This window comes from Trichomycterus rosablanca, chromosome 17, assembly GCF_030014385.1.
Source record: "Trichomycterus rosablanca isolate fTriRos1 chromosome 17, fTriRos1.hap1, whole genome shotgun sequence".
Lineage (NCBI taxonomy): Eukaryota > Metazoa > Chordata > Actinopteri > Siluriformes > Trichomycteridae > Trichomycterus > Trichomycterus rosablanca.
In genome coordinates this window covers 16498532-16516270 of record NC_086004.1, presented here as the reverse complement: position 1 = coordinate 16516270, position 17739 = coordinate 16498532, and the positions used below count along the sequence as shown (strand labels likewise).

At 38.7% G+C, this 17739-nt stretch overlaps 1 protein-coding gene across 3 annotated transcripts in view; it reads right to left on the bottom strand.

Annotated features, from left to right (window-relative positions):
• The window catches only part of herc1 (HECT and RLD domain containing E3 ubiquitin protein ligase family member 1), a 96708-nt gene that overhangs the window by 18577 nt on the left and 60392 nt on the right, over positions 1 to 17739 (bottom strand). For 2 of the 3 annotated variants that reach the window (XM_063013252.1, XM_063013254.1), the window contains exons 42-53: positions 16998 to 17208; positions 16801 to 16913; positions 13924 to 14153; positions 11453 to 11718; positions 10952 to 11004; positions 10647 to 10847; positions 8531 to 8705; positions 8173 to 8440; positions 7371 to 7584; positions 3333 to 3538; positions 574 to 701; positions 329 to 465 (exon numbers count right to left, since the gene is read on the bottom strand). In XM_063013252.1, coding sequence (XP_062869322.1) covers positions 329 to 465; positions 574 to 701; positions 3333 to 3538; positions 7371 to 7584; positions 8173 to 8440; positions 8531 to 8705; positions 10647 to 10847; positions 10952 to 11004; positions 11453 to 11718; positions 13924 to 14153; positions 16801 to 16913; positions 16998 to 17208 — 2202 coding nt within the window. The remainder of the gene's footprint in view (positions 1 to 328; positions 466 to 573; positions 702 to 3332; positions 3539 to 7370; positions 7585 to 8172; positions 8441 to 8530; positions 8706 to 10646; positions 10848 to 10951; positions 11005 to 11452; positions 11719 to 13923; positions 14154 to 16800; positions 16914 to 16997; positions 17209 to 17739) is intronic. The other variant, XM_063013253.1, reaches the window with a different exon arrangement.

Sequence of the window (17739 nt, the reverse complement as noted above, 5' to 3'; positions counted from 1 at the left end):
TTATTCTGACATTTTACGATATACTTAAAATGTCGATATACTTAAAATTGCCTTTGGCAAAAACTCCATATCATTTCTTCAAATACCAGTTATGACTAAGTGGAGGTTTATTAAGGTACCTGTTGAGCCCTGTGCACAGTCCAAGACAACTGCTGATACTATAAGGCTCCGATTACGACTTAAACCAATTAAGTATCAAATTGTGCTTTTATCACAAATATCAGCACAGTTAGAAATAACTGTTGTTTGAGTACATTTATTCTAAAAGATTCTGTAGTCAATAATCACTACTGAATGTTATTTAAGAAACAATATTGTGCTAACTTACCATTGACCTGCCAGATGTTGACCACTTTCTCTAAGGCGGCAGCCAGGAACTTTCCACTTACACTCCAGGCAACTGATGCCAGGCCAGGTTCACTTGGAGACCCAAGTCCACTCACACACTCATCAGGGGTACCATCTCTGAGAACATACAAGCATGCATAGCTGTGCTACATAGAATGCTCTGCAAAGTAAGACTACTACCTAACAGCTAATAAACCTCAACACGCGGCAGAGAACAGAGCTTACATTTTGTTGAAGACACAAGTCTGTTGCAGAGTGTACTGATTTTTGTTCACATTCCACACACGAACAGTTCCATCATTCCCACTGGTGGCCAACAGACCCTTCTTGTTACACCATCCACAGGAGATTACCTATAGAAAATAAACGACAGTAATTAACCTATCAAATGCAGAACATAAAATTTTGCAAACAAAAAACAATACACCCAGCCGAAAAGAACACACTTAAAACTCTAAACACCAAAGACAAAAATTAACAAATCATGAACACAAATCACAACTAAGTAATCATGAAACAAATCAGGAAATAACTTCAGAGCTACTGTATCTTGAACTCAAAAGATTAAATCATTTGCATAGACAAAGAACTTATACATCCTTCATTTAGCTGAAAAACCAAGCCACACTTCTTATTGTAAAGCGATCCTCAAATGAACAAAAAAAAAAACTATAATCAGAAACAAGTTTGACTTTTTAATTAAAATAACCTCTAATGCTGTAAGAAGAATGTAAAAATTTTTTATTTTCTATTCAATCTACATGCGCACTCAATCACATTGAAAAAAGAAAAAGTAAACAAAATTATTGAAATCTTTTGAAAAAGGTCCATCACAATAATATTTTTTATTCAAACAATTAAAATGTTATTACTTTATAAAAAGAATTACTTGCTGAGTAATTGGTAATTTCCCTCGATGGTGTATCTGAAGTTAATTTTAACATCTTCCTATTTAACTCTGCTAAAATAAGCTTAGAAAAAAGCTAATCTTCTCTTCTTACTGCTGCAGTCAAACATGCTCTCTGTTTGACAGGGGTTTGCATGGGTAAATCTGGTACAAACAAAGATGTGATTTTTTTTTTACCGTCCAATAGCACAACCTCTGATAGCACAACATCCGATAGCAAAACATCCAATTGCACAGCATTTCAGAATAATTAGGGACATAAAATTAAAAGCTTAAATGTTGTATGCATTATATTACCCTACTGGTATACACTATACAACCTATTTAAACCTTACACATTTAAAAAAAAAAAAATGCTATGCCTTCCACACGTCTTCCTTTCAGCCATTTCAGGACTCAAAACAGGTAACAAAATCAATGCCATTTCAAATAAAAAACTATTCGTGAAAATATATTAAGGATGGCAGGTGGCTGAGTTTAACTAAATAAAAAAGAAACACTTAAATTATGTTCAAAAATGTTAAGCTGGCTAGTTTAATTTTTTCTGTAAAACTTTACTACCCACTGCACACATCCTCAGTAGATTCTTGTTTAATAAATGAATTAAATGTGAGTTTGTGTGTTGGCCTGTCCAGGCATTTAAATAACCATCTAATTAATATTCTAATTTGTAACCAACATTTATAAGAAAAGAAAGTAAGACAACAGTATCATGGCTATCTCAGAAATCACAGAAAAAACAGATGGGACTACACACTAAACCCAATTTCCTGTATGGGGAAAATGTGGAAAAGTGGAAAATAGAGGATATATACTCATTTGATGTGCCTGATGCAAGATTTGAGCCCCCAGATTCTGTTAAGACACCCAACCAGTATCTCAAAACACTTTTAGAGACCAGGTAATTTAACATACTGCTTTCCACCAATATGTACTCATGCGCAAGAACTGGGAGATCCAATCAAGACTAGCCCTTCAGAGATTGAGGAGTTTTTGACTACGCTGCTAATAACGGGTTTGTTCATTTTCCCAGCCACTAAGAATTACTGGCACCACACTACATGTTTGTTTGTCTGATCTCCTCTACAATAATGTTTGTGCAGTCATTCATTCATTGTCTGTTTTACCACAGCTTTAGCCTGGTCAGGGTCGCAGTTGGTGCAATTCACTTTGCAAAAGGTATAAAACACCCTGGACAGGTCGCCACTCCATCACAGGGCAAACACACACTCACACACACACAAAGCAATTTTGTATCTTCAATTATCCTGACTGCATGTCTTTGGACTGTGGAAAGAAATCTGAGCACCCAAAGAAAACCCAAGTGGACATAGGGAGAACATGCAAACTCCACACTTCTTCAAACTTTGTTTTAATATATTTTCTATACTGCATATAGAATGCACTAGAATGCACTTTTACCATTAGGAGACATCGCAACCATTTGGTAGAGGTTCGTTAAAAAATACTGTGTGCACTAGTGAAAAATAATTATTGTTTGTTGTTAATATAGTCCCAAGAAATAAAGAAACATTTTAAACATTATTTTCTTGGTGAGACCTTTAAAGGTTTTAAGACGTGCATTTTCCTCAACACCATGAATCTTTCCTCTGCCAGTGTAATACAAAACTTTTACTCCAACATATGAAAACATTTCTTGTAAATATGACAACAGGTGTTCTTGTCTGTCACTGCTCATGTTGCTGTCAGCATCTGACAGAGAACTTTTTTTGTATTTGCACATTAATATGCTTAACTATTGATCTACCTTACAAGCGCAAATCATGGATTCGTCACACATCTCACAATAATTTAGCTACCAAATTTCTTGCTGTTTTATTTTGTAGTAAAGAGTAATGAATTTGCATACATTTTCTTTAGAAAATGTAGTGGAGTAAAAGTAAAAGTTGACGGAAATTTAAAAACTACTAAAGTACAGATACTACAAAAATACTTAATGTACTGTAACAAAGTATTATTACTTTGTTACAATACACCACTGACTATATATATATAACTAAATTACTGGATTAGGCAGAAAAATGAATACTACATGCAAACATTTAGTAAAACCTACTTTGCCATGGTGAGCCTCTAACTTTATAGTAGAGCACTTGCGTAGGTCTCCAGACATGTCAGCATAGGTCTGTGGTTGGCTTTGGTTGTCACGGTCATGGGCGGCGAGTGTGCGGACCAGCTGCTGTGCAGCCCATTGGCGGTGCTGCGATGAGAGGCGGGACGACAGACAGCATGCTGCCAGCGCATTGGCCAACTCCAGCGGGCCTACAGCAGGAGGGGGACATAAGAGGTGGGCACAGAGAGAGGATATTAACCCTGCAAGGACCCAATAGGGATCAATGCCAGGTCACAAGTAAGAGACACAGACACAATGAGATCAATGATGAGTGATTAAAATAAAGATGACAAAAAAAAAAGGCTTTTGGACTTCTACAAAACAAAGCTGCATGTAGAGCTAAGCCTACAAGAAGGTTCAAATCAAATTTCATTATTGATATTTTAATGGATAAATTGCCCGTTGCCCGTTCCAAAACAACGGGCAACAGTATAAATCTGACCCCACATTTGTGGCTAAAATTGTGCGTCTGTGCGTTTTTTTTTACCGTAGATATTAATTCAAGTTATACTCTGGTCTATCATTGTTTGTGTTTGGCTGGTAGAAGTTCAGTGCTAATATGGTTCTAAATCAATGTGCCTGACCAAACATTATTATGTTTAAATGTAAGTCTTACAACAAATCACAGGAATGTTATATTTAAGCAATAGAAAACGAGAGGGAGTGTGTTATCACGAATAACATCATGGCTGTGATTCGGTCGTAGATCATCACAGCCGTGATGTTATTCGCGATAACACACGACCTCGAGTGTTCTATTGCTTTTATACAACAGTTTTTACAAAATAAAGAAAGAAAATAAATCAAAGAAGCCCTGAATTTCATAATAAATATGCTTTAATATTGACAATACCTTCCGCCAAAAAGTAGTTCCACAACTAATATAAAGTTTAACACTACAAAGCAGACATCCCAAGTTGCAAAAACTTATTTCAGGGAGGTAAGAACAACAAGAAGAAAAAGTCAAGAACCTCCGAAGGGAAAAAAGAAATAAAAAACATCTTGCACACACCAAAGGATATTGGTGAGAACAGAACTCTTAGGAGCTGCTAACTGGGCTATTAAGCTAACTGTTCGCGTTACAAACACATTAATGTTCCCTACATAGTGCGCTAGATTGTATATCAGATAACGCATTCATGTTCACTACATAGTGCACTAGACAATATATTAGACAATTGGTTATGTTCCCTACACAGTGCTCTAGATTTTATATCAGATAACGGATTTAAAACGCGATCGGGGAAAAAAGGCTGTGTCGCCTGCGTGCGCGTTTGTGTGCATGAAGCTTGTCGTTACTGGCAACGCGTCAGCGGAGTAATACCATTGTGGTGTGAAAAGACCGTGCTGTTATCACGAATATCAGCACAGTTAGAACGCTTCTCAACCAATCAGATTGTAAGGTCGGAACTACCTGTTGTATAATCCACATTCATATTTTGCAGCAAAGAGAAAGGAATGCAAGGAGTGTAAGGAATGAAAAACAGTAGAGCAAGTTTACTCTTTTTATATCAAACAAGTGAAAGCAAACCATTAAAAACCCAAAATTGTAAATGTTGGTCAGTGGCCCATTATGAGCTAGATACCACCCTCCAATACTGTTCTAGTATAAGGGGGCAAAAAAAAACACTACTCCATTTAACAATGTGGCGTTATTCATCTCCTAATTGTCTGTTAAATTCTTAGACCAAGGCTGTTGGTAGGGTGTGCTCTCTTAATTAACCAACTCTTTGTTGTACTGGCTACAAACAGATCAAAAGTGGTAAACTGTTTATCAAAGAGGAGCTGTATTTCACTTTGGGCAGCAAACACCATTAAAATGCTGTGCTGCATTCAAAGCACTGCTAATACAAAAAACAATGTATCAGATGTGCTATTTGAAGAAACCATTTGATTTCCACACAGATGTTTTGTTAAGTTTTTCTTACGAATGGTATTCACTACTTCTACCATTACAGAGGAATACTAAGAATTACAGTGTATCACAAAAGTGAGTACACCCCTCACATTTCTGCAAATATTTGATTATATCTTTTCATGGGACAACACTATAGACATGAAACTTGGATATAACTTAGAGTAGTCAGTGTACAGCTTGTATAGCAGTGTAGATTTACTGTCTTCTGAAAATAACTCAACACAGAGCCATTAATGTCTAAATAGCTGGCAACATAAGTGAGTACACCCCACAGTGAACATGTCCAAATTGTGCCCAAATGTGTCGTTGTCCCTCCCTGGTGTCATGTGTCAAGGTCCCAGGTGTAAATGGGGAGCAGGGCTGTTAAATTTGGTGTTTTGGGTACAATTCTCTCATACTGGCCACTGGATATTCAACATGGCACCTCATGGCAAAGAACTCTCTGAGGATGTGAGAAATAGAATTGTTGCTCTCCACAAAGGTGGCCTGGGCTATAAGAAGATTGCTAACACCCTGAAACTGAGCTACAGCATGGTGGCCAAGGTCATACAGCGGTTTTCCAGGACAGGTTCCACTCGGAACAGGCTTCGCCAGGGTCGACCAAAGAAGTTGAGTCCACGTGTTCGGCGTCATATCCAGAGATTGGCTTTAAAAAATAGACACATGAGTGCTGCCAGCATTGCTGCAGAGGTTGAAGACGTGGGAGGTCAGCCTGTCAGTGCTCAGACCATACGCCGCACACTGCATCAACTCGGTCTGCATGGTCGTCATCACAGAAGGAAGCTGACGCACAAGAAAGCCAGCAAACAGTTTGCTGAAGACAAGCAGTCCAAGAACATGGATTACTGGAATGCCCTGTGGTCTGACGAGACCAAGATAAACTTGTTTGGCTCAGATGGTGTCCAGCATGTGTGGCGGCGCCCTGGTGAGAAGTACCAAGACAACTGTATCTTGCCTACAGTCAAGCATGGTGGTGGTAGCATCATGGTCTTGGGCTGCATGAGTGTTGCTGGCACTGGGGAGCTGCAGTTCATTGAGGGAAACATGAATTCCAACATGTACTGTGACATTCTGAAACAGAGCATGATCCCCTCCCTTCGAAAACTGGGCCTCATGGCAGTTTTCCAACAGGATAACGACCCCAAACACAACTTCCAAGATGACAACTGCCTTGCTGAGGAAGCTGAAGGTAAAGGTGATGGACTAAACCCAATTGAGCACCTGTGGCGCATCCTCAAGTGGAAGGTGGAGGAGTTCAAGGTGTCTAACATCCACCAGCTCCGTGATGTCATCATGGAGGAGTGGAAGAGGATTCCAGTAGCAACCTGTGCAGCTCTGGTGAATTCCATGCCCAGGAGGGTTAAGGCAGTGCTGGATAATAATGGTGGTCACACAAAATATTGACACTTTGGGCACAATTTGGACATGTTCACTGTGGGGTGTACTCACTTATGTTGCCAGCCATTTAGACATTAATGGCTGTGTGTTGAGTTATTTTCAGAAGACAGTAAATCTACACTGCTATACAAGTTGTACACTGACTACTCTAAGTTATATTCAAGTTTTATTTCTATAGTGTTGTCCCATGAAAAGATATAATAAAATATTTGCAGAAATGTGAGGGGTGTACTCACTTTTGTGATACACTGTACATTGCCTTTAAGTGATATCTGTTTTCATGTGTTTTTCATAATATAATTGGGAATGTTCACACTCCTGGTGGCAGTAAAACTTTAATACTAATTTATACTTAATATTTAAATTTATTTAAAAATGCAATACATTTAAGAGCATTAATTAAAAGCAACAGTATAAAAACATTGACATGCTGTCTGAGAAAAAGTGGTCTGGCTTTCTCAGGCTTTTTTCAGAAATGTGATGTAGTTTGCTACGATTTGACAAACTTGACCATTCCCTCCTTAACAATAGCTTTGTTGTATGCCAAAATGATTATTCAGCCAATGCTATTGTAGTCACTACTTATTAAAATTGTCTCCTGTACAAATTATTTGCTTTTAAATGTGCTGTGAAAAGGGGTTTGGTATGTGGTGTGTGAAACCTACCTTTCCTCTCTAATTCAGAACTGTCATAGCTGGGTCTTAGTCTTGCTCCCTTGTCTGCTAGGAGGGCCACCAAAGCTTGTGTCACCACAAAGTTAGGCGAGGTGACCAGCTTGTTCTCTTCTGCCACACCTCGTAGAAAACTAGGCAAAAACTTTCTCTGAATAGGATCGTCCACAGTGGTCAGGTTCATTCCTGTGGCTGCGGAAATTAAGTTCTATTGTACCGGGAAATTGTAAAAGAGAAAAACAAAAAAAATCTTAACACATGTTATTTAGAGTAAGTTCTGTATGTACCTCAGTTATACAACACTAAATCAGAAAAAACTGGGGTGGTATGGAAAATGTAAATAAATAAACTGCAGCATTTCTTAAATTGACATTTATTTTACTGCACACAGTAAAAACCCAAGATATTTCATGTTTAGTCAACTTCATTTTGTTTGTTAATACACGTCTATTCCTGCATTTCAGGACTGTAACACACTCCATAAAAAGTTGGGACAGGGGGCAATTTAGGGATAGTAATGAGGCAAAAAAAAGAGATAATGATGTAATGTCAAAAGGTAATTGAAATCATGATATGGTACAAACGCAGTATCCACTTGAGAAGCAAAGATAAAAATTAACAAAGAAATGAAGTTGACCAGACAAAACATAAAATATCTTGGGTCATACTATCTGCAATTAAATTAAAGTCAAAGCAAATATAAGTATATGTTTTTTTAATTAGCATTTTATATCTTGTCCCAACTTTTTCTGATTGTGGTTGTACATATAAACAAATAAATGTAAATAGTATTTACTTGGGTGCACAGTTGGACAAGCAGCTTGGCAGCACTGGGGCTGTTTGATGCAAGGCAGCCCACAGCGGTGCTGAGGTAAGCAAGACAGGAGATAGGTTTGGTGGGCTTGTTGGCTCCACGAGGCCGGTCTAATGCTGCAGGACCAGAGCCAAGGCCAGCAGAGAGACCTGCCCGACCAGCCGCGGCAAGACACATTAAACGCACCAGGGTCCTAATATCCGTAAGGCCCAGGGACTCCAGTCCAGCAGCCAGACTGCAGCTAGAGCCACTAAATAACATAGCAGTACATATTACTAGACATGATCATATATTTTTCAGTGGCATACACTGAAAACAACACAGAACACACTGCACCTACCTGACTGAGAGTAAAGATAGTGCTCTCATGACCATAGTTCTTGCCAGCAGGATTTGAGCAGCTGAAGCGACTCTCCTTAAAGCTATGATATGATCAGCAGACCTCTGCAGCCCTGCCGCCTGCTCCCCCAAAGTCAGTTGACCAGATGAATTTTTATCAACTGAACTTTGGCAGCCTGCAAATAATCATCACACACAACAACATATCAATCCCCAAAATATCCTGACGCACTGTGAGTGAACATAATAAAAAAAATTGGGGCAAAAGCTAGTTATACTACTATACTACAGTATTATCATTATTATCTAGGGCAGTACAGTCAATTCTCCTGTCGATCATAAGCTTAGTATTTCTCCAAAACATTCTGTATTCCATTTGGGTCTCCAGGCCTCTACATGGCTCATTCATTAACCCTCTAACTGTATTCATCCATCTTGTTGCTGACCATCCTACACTAGTTAATTTTAAACAGTGGTGGGTAAAGCACCTGAAAGCCATACCTGAGTAAAAGTACAAATAACTTACCAGAAATTTACTTTGATAGAAGTTAAAGTCACTTCTTAGAATATTACTTGAGTAAAAGTCCTAAAGTATCTGATGTTTATTGTACTCAAGTATCAAAAGTAATTTTCTGATATTAAATATACTTAATAATAAAAAATGAATGAAAATGAAAAATTAAGCTTGTTCTTTTAAGCCTGTAAACCACCTTGACAATGGAGCCGATCCTACACCTACAGAAAAACGTCTTCACAACATAAGAATTTTTAGAACATAATACATTTTCTTTCTTCCCTCTGATTACAATCACCTGTTGACATCACCTGTCTGTCATTATTTAGTTTTTTTGCCTTATTACTAGTCCTAAATTGCCCCATCCCAACTTTTTTGGAATGTGGTGTAGGCCTGAAATGCATGTGTATATGTATATTACAGGACAGTTGTAGCCTAGTGGGTAAAGCTTTGAGCTATCAACTGAAAGGTTGAGAGTTCGAATCCCAGCTCTGCCATGCAGCCACTGTTGGACCCTTGAGCAAGGCCCTTAACCCTCTCTGCTCCAGGGGTGCCACACAATGGCTAACTCTGCGCTCTGACCCCAGGTTCCAAACAAGCTGGGACACGCGAAGAAAGAGTTTCGTTAATCATTTTTAACTTGCATCAAAATGTTTCTTGAGGTTGGATGGGGAGCTCTGAAATGCAGATATTTCCGTATATTTGGTTAAACATAAGAGGCACCTCATCAACTTTTACTCCAACATATGATAACATTTCTTGTAATTCTTGTAAATATGGCCACAGGTGTTCCTGTCTGTCACTACCATGTTGCTGCTAGCATCTGACATGCCTGGAGTTGGGTGGAAATTGAAATGCATCCATCGCTTTAAGAGAACTTGTTAGCACTTGCGCGTTAATATGCTTAAACACTAATCTAACTTACAAGCACAGATCACAAATTCGCCACACCTGCTTGCTTGCAGTCTGTTACACATCTTACATTATTTAGCTACCAAATTTCTTGCCGTTTTTTTTTTAGTAACGAGTAACAAATTTGCATATGGCAAATGTGCAAATGAGTAAAAGTATAAATTTTATTTAGGAAATGTAGTGGAGTTAAAGTAAAAGGTAGCAGAAATGTAAAAACTCAGGTAAAGTACAGATACTCCAAAAAGATATTTAAGTACTGTAACGAAGTTTTAGTACCTCATTATTCTGTAAATGAGTAAAAATTAACCTAAAATTTTTGAAAATTAATTTACTTTAATTTATCCAGCCTTTAAATCAGACATCAACAATGCCAGACATCACATATCAGTGTGCCCTTAGTGCCAGTCCCCAACCCGGATATAGAAAGGTTGCGCCAGGAAGGGAATCTGCCGTAGAAACTGCCAAACCAAATGATCTGCTGTTGCGATCCCTAATAGAAGCAGGAATTACTATCCACTCTCTTAAAACACTCTCTTAAAATGTAATTTAGACTGTGCATGCATGTGAAAATTACAGTACTACAAGTGAGCCTGCCAAATACATCAGAAGTTATGACAGATTCAGATTCAGATTCAAACACAATGTAAATAATTGCAAACAAGTTACAAATGTAGGTGTGTTATAATCTTGCCTATCTGCAGCAGGGTTTCCTCCATGCTATTGGCGGCAGTAATCATGGCAACAGACGATCCAAGAGGGTCTGTGTCTGAAAAATGAACGGCATCAGGTACAAGTTTGCGTTCACTGAGCCCAAGAGGCATTAACAGCAGTTCAAACTCCTCTTCCCCTGTTAGTCTCTCAGCATCATCCACATCAAGCATGTCCCAATCCTCTATTAGATCCAAATACACACAATGAGTAGACACTGTTTATCAGATGTATTTGCACACAAACATAGTATTTTGCTATTTAAAATAACCATGAAATAATCAATACCTTCAATGACACTGTCTTGCTTTCCAAGCAGGTCTGGGGCTTGACCCTTGTATCTAAATGAAAAAAAAAAAAAATGATGTAAAAAGTACACACACACACACACACACAAATACCAAACCTGTTAACCAATGCAGCAATGACAGAATCAGAGATTTGAAGATAAAACAGATTTTAGAAATAAACACAGAAATGCACAAATGTGATCTGATTGCACATAATTTGTGTTAAGCTTATACAGAAATTCCACTGCATCCAGAAATCCTGCCCCACCTGTGTCTGGTCAGCAGTTTTCTAAACATAAATGTATACTAATATTATGTCTGCAAAAAAATTAGGGACAATGTTACATGCATTAAAAAGCTGATTACTTAAGTCTGGCTGGTTTTTGTACTGTAATTTCAAGAATCAATGTATGCCATTTCCATAACCACCTGAACAATCAGATAACTGCAGATAACTGCAAAACACTCGCTTACTCACTCACTCAACAAACCCACCTACCTCTCTGGCAAACCTTTGGCCTTGCTCTTCATGCTTAGATACTTCTCCCTGCAGGTACCACAAAGCAGGTAGTAAGGGTTCCCACTACCACACTCGCCCCCAAACCAACCATCCACATAGGAGCCATTGCTGCGGTAGCCCTGCCGGTTAGCACTGCGCCCACAGCCTGGATGGCTCTTTTTCATGTGTTGATTGAAGCTGGACACCTTTGCCTCACACAGCTCACATACCACAACCTCCTCTCTCTCCTCTGTCTCACATACATGCTGTAACATACATAAACAAATGCACAGAAAATAAGACATCTCAGATCATTTATAAGAAGAACTGCAGTAGAAGCATAGGTCATAGGTTACAGCTCTAGCACTGACCTATTACATGTTAGCACATTAGTTTGAAGTAAAGGCACAGATGCTCAAAATGTGTTTTTCCATTAGTAAAACACTAAAGATTAAAACAGCTGGCACCTGTGGGATTACATGCAGTGAGTTCTGTCAGTTAAACACTATATGAGCAAACATACAGTCATGTGAAAACACCCCATGAAATCCTTTACATATTTAAACAAATGAACATTTGAGCTTCATTTGAACAGTACTGAGAGATGGAGCTTATATAACTAAACAAATAAAATGTAAAAAAAATTACTTTTAAACACAAGCTGTAAAATGTAATGAACAAAAATGGAAATGTATTGTGAGGAAAAGTTAGGACACCCCCACATTTATTACTATTTTTTTATTACTCCGGTGCACCACATCAGCTGCAATGATTATACCATCGTTAGAGGACAGTGGAGTTTTATTTAAACCTCAGACATTAGTTTGGTTTGCTCTTGATTGTTAAAGTGAATGTTATCACCATGGTGAGATCTAAAGAGCTTTCTGAGGCCTTCAGAAAGAAGGTTGTAAATGCATATGAGTCTGGGAAGGGATTTAAAAAGATCTTAAAACAATTAGAAATCAGCCATTCCACTGTCCGGAAAATTATTTACATGTGGTGAACATTTAAAACCGCTGCCAACATGGCCAGGTCAGGCCATCCTAGCAAGTTCAGCCCAAGAGCAGACCGCAAGATGCGTAAAGAAATCTCCAATAATCCTGTCATCACAGTTAGCTCTTGCCACAGTAGATGTCAAGGTACATGCTCTACCATCAGAAAGAGACTGCACAAGTTTGATTTTCATGGGAGGTGTGGAAGGAGGAAACCCTTGCTGTGAAAAAAACATCAGGGCAAGACTAAAGTTTACCAGAGAACACCTAGACAAAGACCAGGACTTCTGGAACAATGTGCTTTGGACAGATGAATTCAAAGCTAAATTATTTGGGCACAGTAACAGAAGACATGTTTGGTGCAAACCAAACACAGCATTTGGGAACAAGCACCTCATACCAACTGTGAAGCATGGAGGTGGAAATGTCATGGTTTGGGGCTGCTTTGCAGCAGCACGGCCTGGCAAGCTCTCCATTATAGAATTCACAATGAATTCTTCACTGTATCAGAGGGTGCTTGAGAAAAATGTAAGACCATCTGTCCAAAAACTGAAGCTGAAGCGGAGGTGGACCATGCAACATGCCAACAACCCAAAACATCCAAGTAAATCCACCAAGGAATGGCTCAAAAGAAAGAAATGGAGAGTTCTGGAATGGCCAAGTCAAAGCCCGGGCCTTAATCCTATTGAGATGCTGTGGGGTGATTTGAAACTGGCTGTGCATGCAAGAAACCCATCAAACCTCACACAGCTGAAGAAATTCTGCATAGAGGAGTGGGGAAAACTTTCTCCCAGTCGATGTCAGAGACTGGTAGATGGTTAGAGGAAACATCTAATTGAGGTTATTTCAGCCAAAGGGGGAAACACCAGCTATTAGGACATAGGGTGTCCTAACTTTTTCCACACAATACATTTTCTTTTTTGTTTATTACATTTTACAACTTTTGTTTAAAAGTATTTTTTTCCACTTTTATTTGTTTAGTTATATAAGCTCCATCTCTCAATACTGTTCAAATGAAGCTCAAATGTTCATTTGTTTAAATATGTTCAAAAAGACAAAGGTTCTCATGGGGTGTTCTAACTTTTTCACATGACTGTATGTGGACAACTGGAAATGAGCTGAATATATGTTGAATATTTCATTTTAAAACCATAGGAAATAGTACAGATTTGACCCCCTTTATTGTTATAACAGCCTTTAATGATATGAAAAACCTTCAAATAGATTTTGTCTGTGAAACCTTGTGCCCATTTACTCAAAAAGCATTTGTGAGTTCAGGCATTGACGTTGGAAGCCAAGGTCACAGAGGTTTTTTTGGAATGTGCGTCTTTTACACACTGCATAGAAGTGAAGTCTTGAGTATGAAAGTATGGGACTCATTCAAATTCAAAAATTATTCAGATGTGTGTGCATTATGGCATAGCAGGGTTAATGGTGAGTAGAAAATTAGTAGCAGCTTCTGGCTGCAGGTACACACACCCATGTTGGCCAATCCAATACCTCCGGGATCCACATTCCAAGGATGTCTGAATCAGAGGCCAGCTCCTGGGTGAACATGGCTTCCATTGCCTCTTGGTCCAACTCCAGCTCTAGCTCTTCATCCAGATTGAAATCATAAGCACCCCTTAATGAGCCTGGGTCCTGCTGCAGCCCTGAATTCTCCCTTCGCACCTGAGCACGGTGAGCATGGACCGAATTATACAGTCCAGCTACACACACACACACACACACACACACACACACACACACACACACACACACACACACACGACACGACACGAACAAAAGCAGTAAAGTAAGAATAACATTTAAAACTAATGTGGGCAGTGTTACAACATTTGTGCAGAAAGAGTTTGTCTCATTGCAGGATTAAAACACCGAACAAATCGTTTCATGGCCAATAAAAAAAAAAGTGAGACAGAATATTAAAGAAACTATTTCAACTAAATATGATATTGACATAAATCCAAAACAGTTTTGAACAAACTTTCTTTAAATTGATTTTAATTTTAAATTTAAGATTTTTAATGTTCTGCTACTTACCAACTATTATAATTTTACTAAAACACTAGACCCTAGCCACTTATTACATGTGTCGAATGAAAAAGTGGACTAGTGTGCAAGAACAAAAAAACATCCTGTCCCAAAAAATGTTCCAGAAGTGCATAATAATTGCAAAATTCTAAACTGTTTATTCCCAAAATCAGTTTTTATCTCTCAGTTGTCATGGATTGCACAGGTTTCTACAACCCTGAATCAGAAAAAGTTGGGACAGTATGGAAAATGCAAATAAAATAAAAATGCAGTGTTTCTTACATTTACTTTGACTTTTATTTGATTGCAGACAGGATGAAACTGAGATAATTCATGTTTTATCTGCTCAACTTTATTTCATTTATTAATAAACATCCATTGCTGCATTTCAGGTCTGCAACACATTCCAAAAAAAGTTAGGACAGGGGCTATTTAGGGCTAGTAATAAGGTGAAAAAATTAAATAATTATGTGATTCCAAACAGGTGATGTCAACAGGTGATTGTAATGACGGTTTGGTGCCAGGTCTTTGATGAGCAAAGATGATCAGATGATCTCCAGTTTGTCCACAAATGTGTGAGAAAATTATTGAAATGTTTAAAAACAATGTACCTCAAAGAAAAAAGATTGAAAGGGATTTGCATATTCCTCCCTCTACAGTGCATAATATCAGAAAAAGATTCAAGGAATCGGGAGGAATTTCAGTGTGTAAAGGCCAAGGGTGCAAGCTTAAGCTGAACGCCTGTGATCTTCGATCCCTCAGACGGCACTGCATCAAGAACCGCCACTCAACAATAGCTGATATAAACACATGGGCAAGGGATTACTTTAGCAAACCTTTGTCAGGCACTACAATACGGAGTTACATGCACAAATGCCACTTAAAACTTTACTGTGCAAAAAAGAAGCCTTATGTTAAGGCATGTCCAGAAGCAGCATAGACTTCTCTGGGCTCTGAGGCATCTAGGATGGACCATCACACAGTGGAAACGTGTATTGTGCTCAGATAAATCAGCATTCCAGGTCTTTTTTCCAGACCAAAGACAAAAAGGACCATCCAGACTGTTATCAGCAACAAGTCCAAAAGCCAGGGTCTGTCATGGTATGGGGCTGTGTCAGTGCCCTTGGCAAAGGTCACTTACACTTCTGTGATGGCAGCATTAATGCAGAAAAGTACATTGAGATCTTAAGCAACATATGCTGCCTTCAAGACGTCATCTTTTCGAGGGACATCCATGCATTATTCAACAAGACAATGCAAAACCACATGCTGCATAGGGGTGGGCGATATGGCCTTTTAATAATATCACAATATTTTGTGATATTTTTGCGATAACGATATTCACTCGCAATATATAAGAACACTTTTTTAAAAAGTTTATTTTAAAAACACTTTTGTTTAGCAGACAGTCAGGAAATCTAAGGTACAAATGTTACTAAATGTACAGTATATACTGTATATATACTGTATATATATATATATATATATATATATATATAAATAAATATATATATATATACATCGTACGGCGCCCCTGGAGCAGACAGGGTTAAGGGTCTTGCTCAAGGACCCTACAGTGGCTGCATAGCTGAGCCTGGATTTGAACCGCCAATGTTCCGGTTGATAGCCCAAAGCTCTACCCACTAGCTACCACTGTCCCTGTAACCTGTGTGGTAACCTGTGTATTCTATGTTTGTTCACTGACACAGTTTTTGTTCTCACATCATTCTCGGACTCATGCAGTGACTCCTTGTACTCACGCGGGTGCTTTTGCTTTAGGTGCTGAAATAAAGTTGATGTGTTGCCACCTTTTGTCGTTACAGTATTTTTGCACGTTTTGTCTGACCTTCTGTATCTGAAAAAACTTCCACACTAGTGATGTAGCTCGGCTTTTAGGGACTAGTTCGTCCTCGGTGCTAACTCCGGTACTACTCTCTGTCCATTATTTCACTGTTACGCGCTTGAGAGCGAGTGACGTGCGTTTGCTAACAATATCGCAATATGGCAAAAATCATATCGAGTTTACAACTATACCGGTATTATCGTGAACGATATTATATCGCCCACCCCTAATGTTGCACACATTACAAAGGCATGGCTGCGGAAGAAAAGGGTACAGATACTGGACTGGCCTGCCTGCAGTCCTGACCTGTTCCCAGAGAGAATGTGTGGAGAATTTTAAAAGAAAAAAATGCGACAACGATGACCATGTCGTGGTTGTATGTAAAGATTTAGGGCTGTGATCGCATTTAAATATTGTGTTCCAACATTAGAATTAACCAAATTAATCATGAAAATTGCACAAGCATGTGTTCAAAGTACCTGCACGAGCTAGCAAAGTGCGAGCTGCAAGGTCAAAGCGATGCTTCCTACTCAGGGCTGAGCGCCCTCGTGGGTTGAGGCTGGAGGCAGAGTCCTGATCTAGTCCTTCATTGCTAAAGAATGAAACATTCTAAGCATCAGTGCGAGTTATACTTTAAACCAGAATAGCCTTATTTTACAGTGTAGGCTTATTTTACCTTTCGTTGAAACCTTCCTCCATCTCTTGCGCATCAACATTGGGGATGTCTCCAGGAGATCGCAGGTAGCTTCTCTCTGAACTCTTGTCCCCTCCTGAGCAGGAGTCCGAAGCTGCAGTGCAAGACTCTTCAGAGTCTTCAGTTCCTGGATGCTCAATCATCCACATAGCTAGGACTGTGATGTTCTGAGCATCTGCCTCACCTCGAGCACCTGGAAACACAGAAATAAGACTTTAGGTGTTTTAAACAATTAATGATGCAACAAACTAGCCCACTGAATGCTTCTATGTAGCGGATGTGAAGCCACCATTGCCAAAGCAAAGGTGTCAGTAAACTGATATGTTGACAACCAAAAGCAGCATGTCAGCTCTAAAAATACTCAAATTATTCTGCAAAACCTCACAGGACCCAAAATAGGTTTTTGTTTTTACAGTTGGAGAAATTATCACATTACAACAATTTTTCTCAGTAAAAGTGTAGTAGTCCTTGTTCTTACTTCTTAAAGGTGTGAACATAAATACTAAATATCCAAATACCTCAGACAGCCAGACTTTGGTTCTTTGTTAATATATTTCACATTTTCAACAATGCTAATAAACAGCTTGAATATGCATTGTTACTAGTTAAGCTACACACACTCATTTTCATGGTACTAGTCGCCCCTGTGGGATTTCATATAGTTTTTAAAACGTTACACTGGTTTTGTTAATTCTGTTCTCCACCACTAAGCTAAATAAATTTT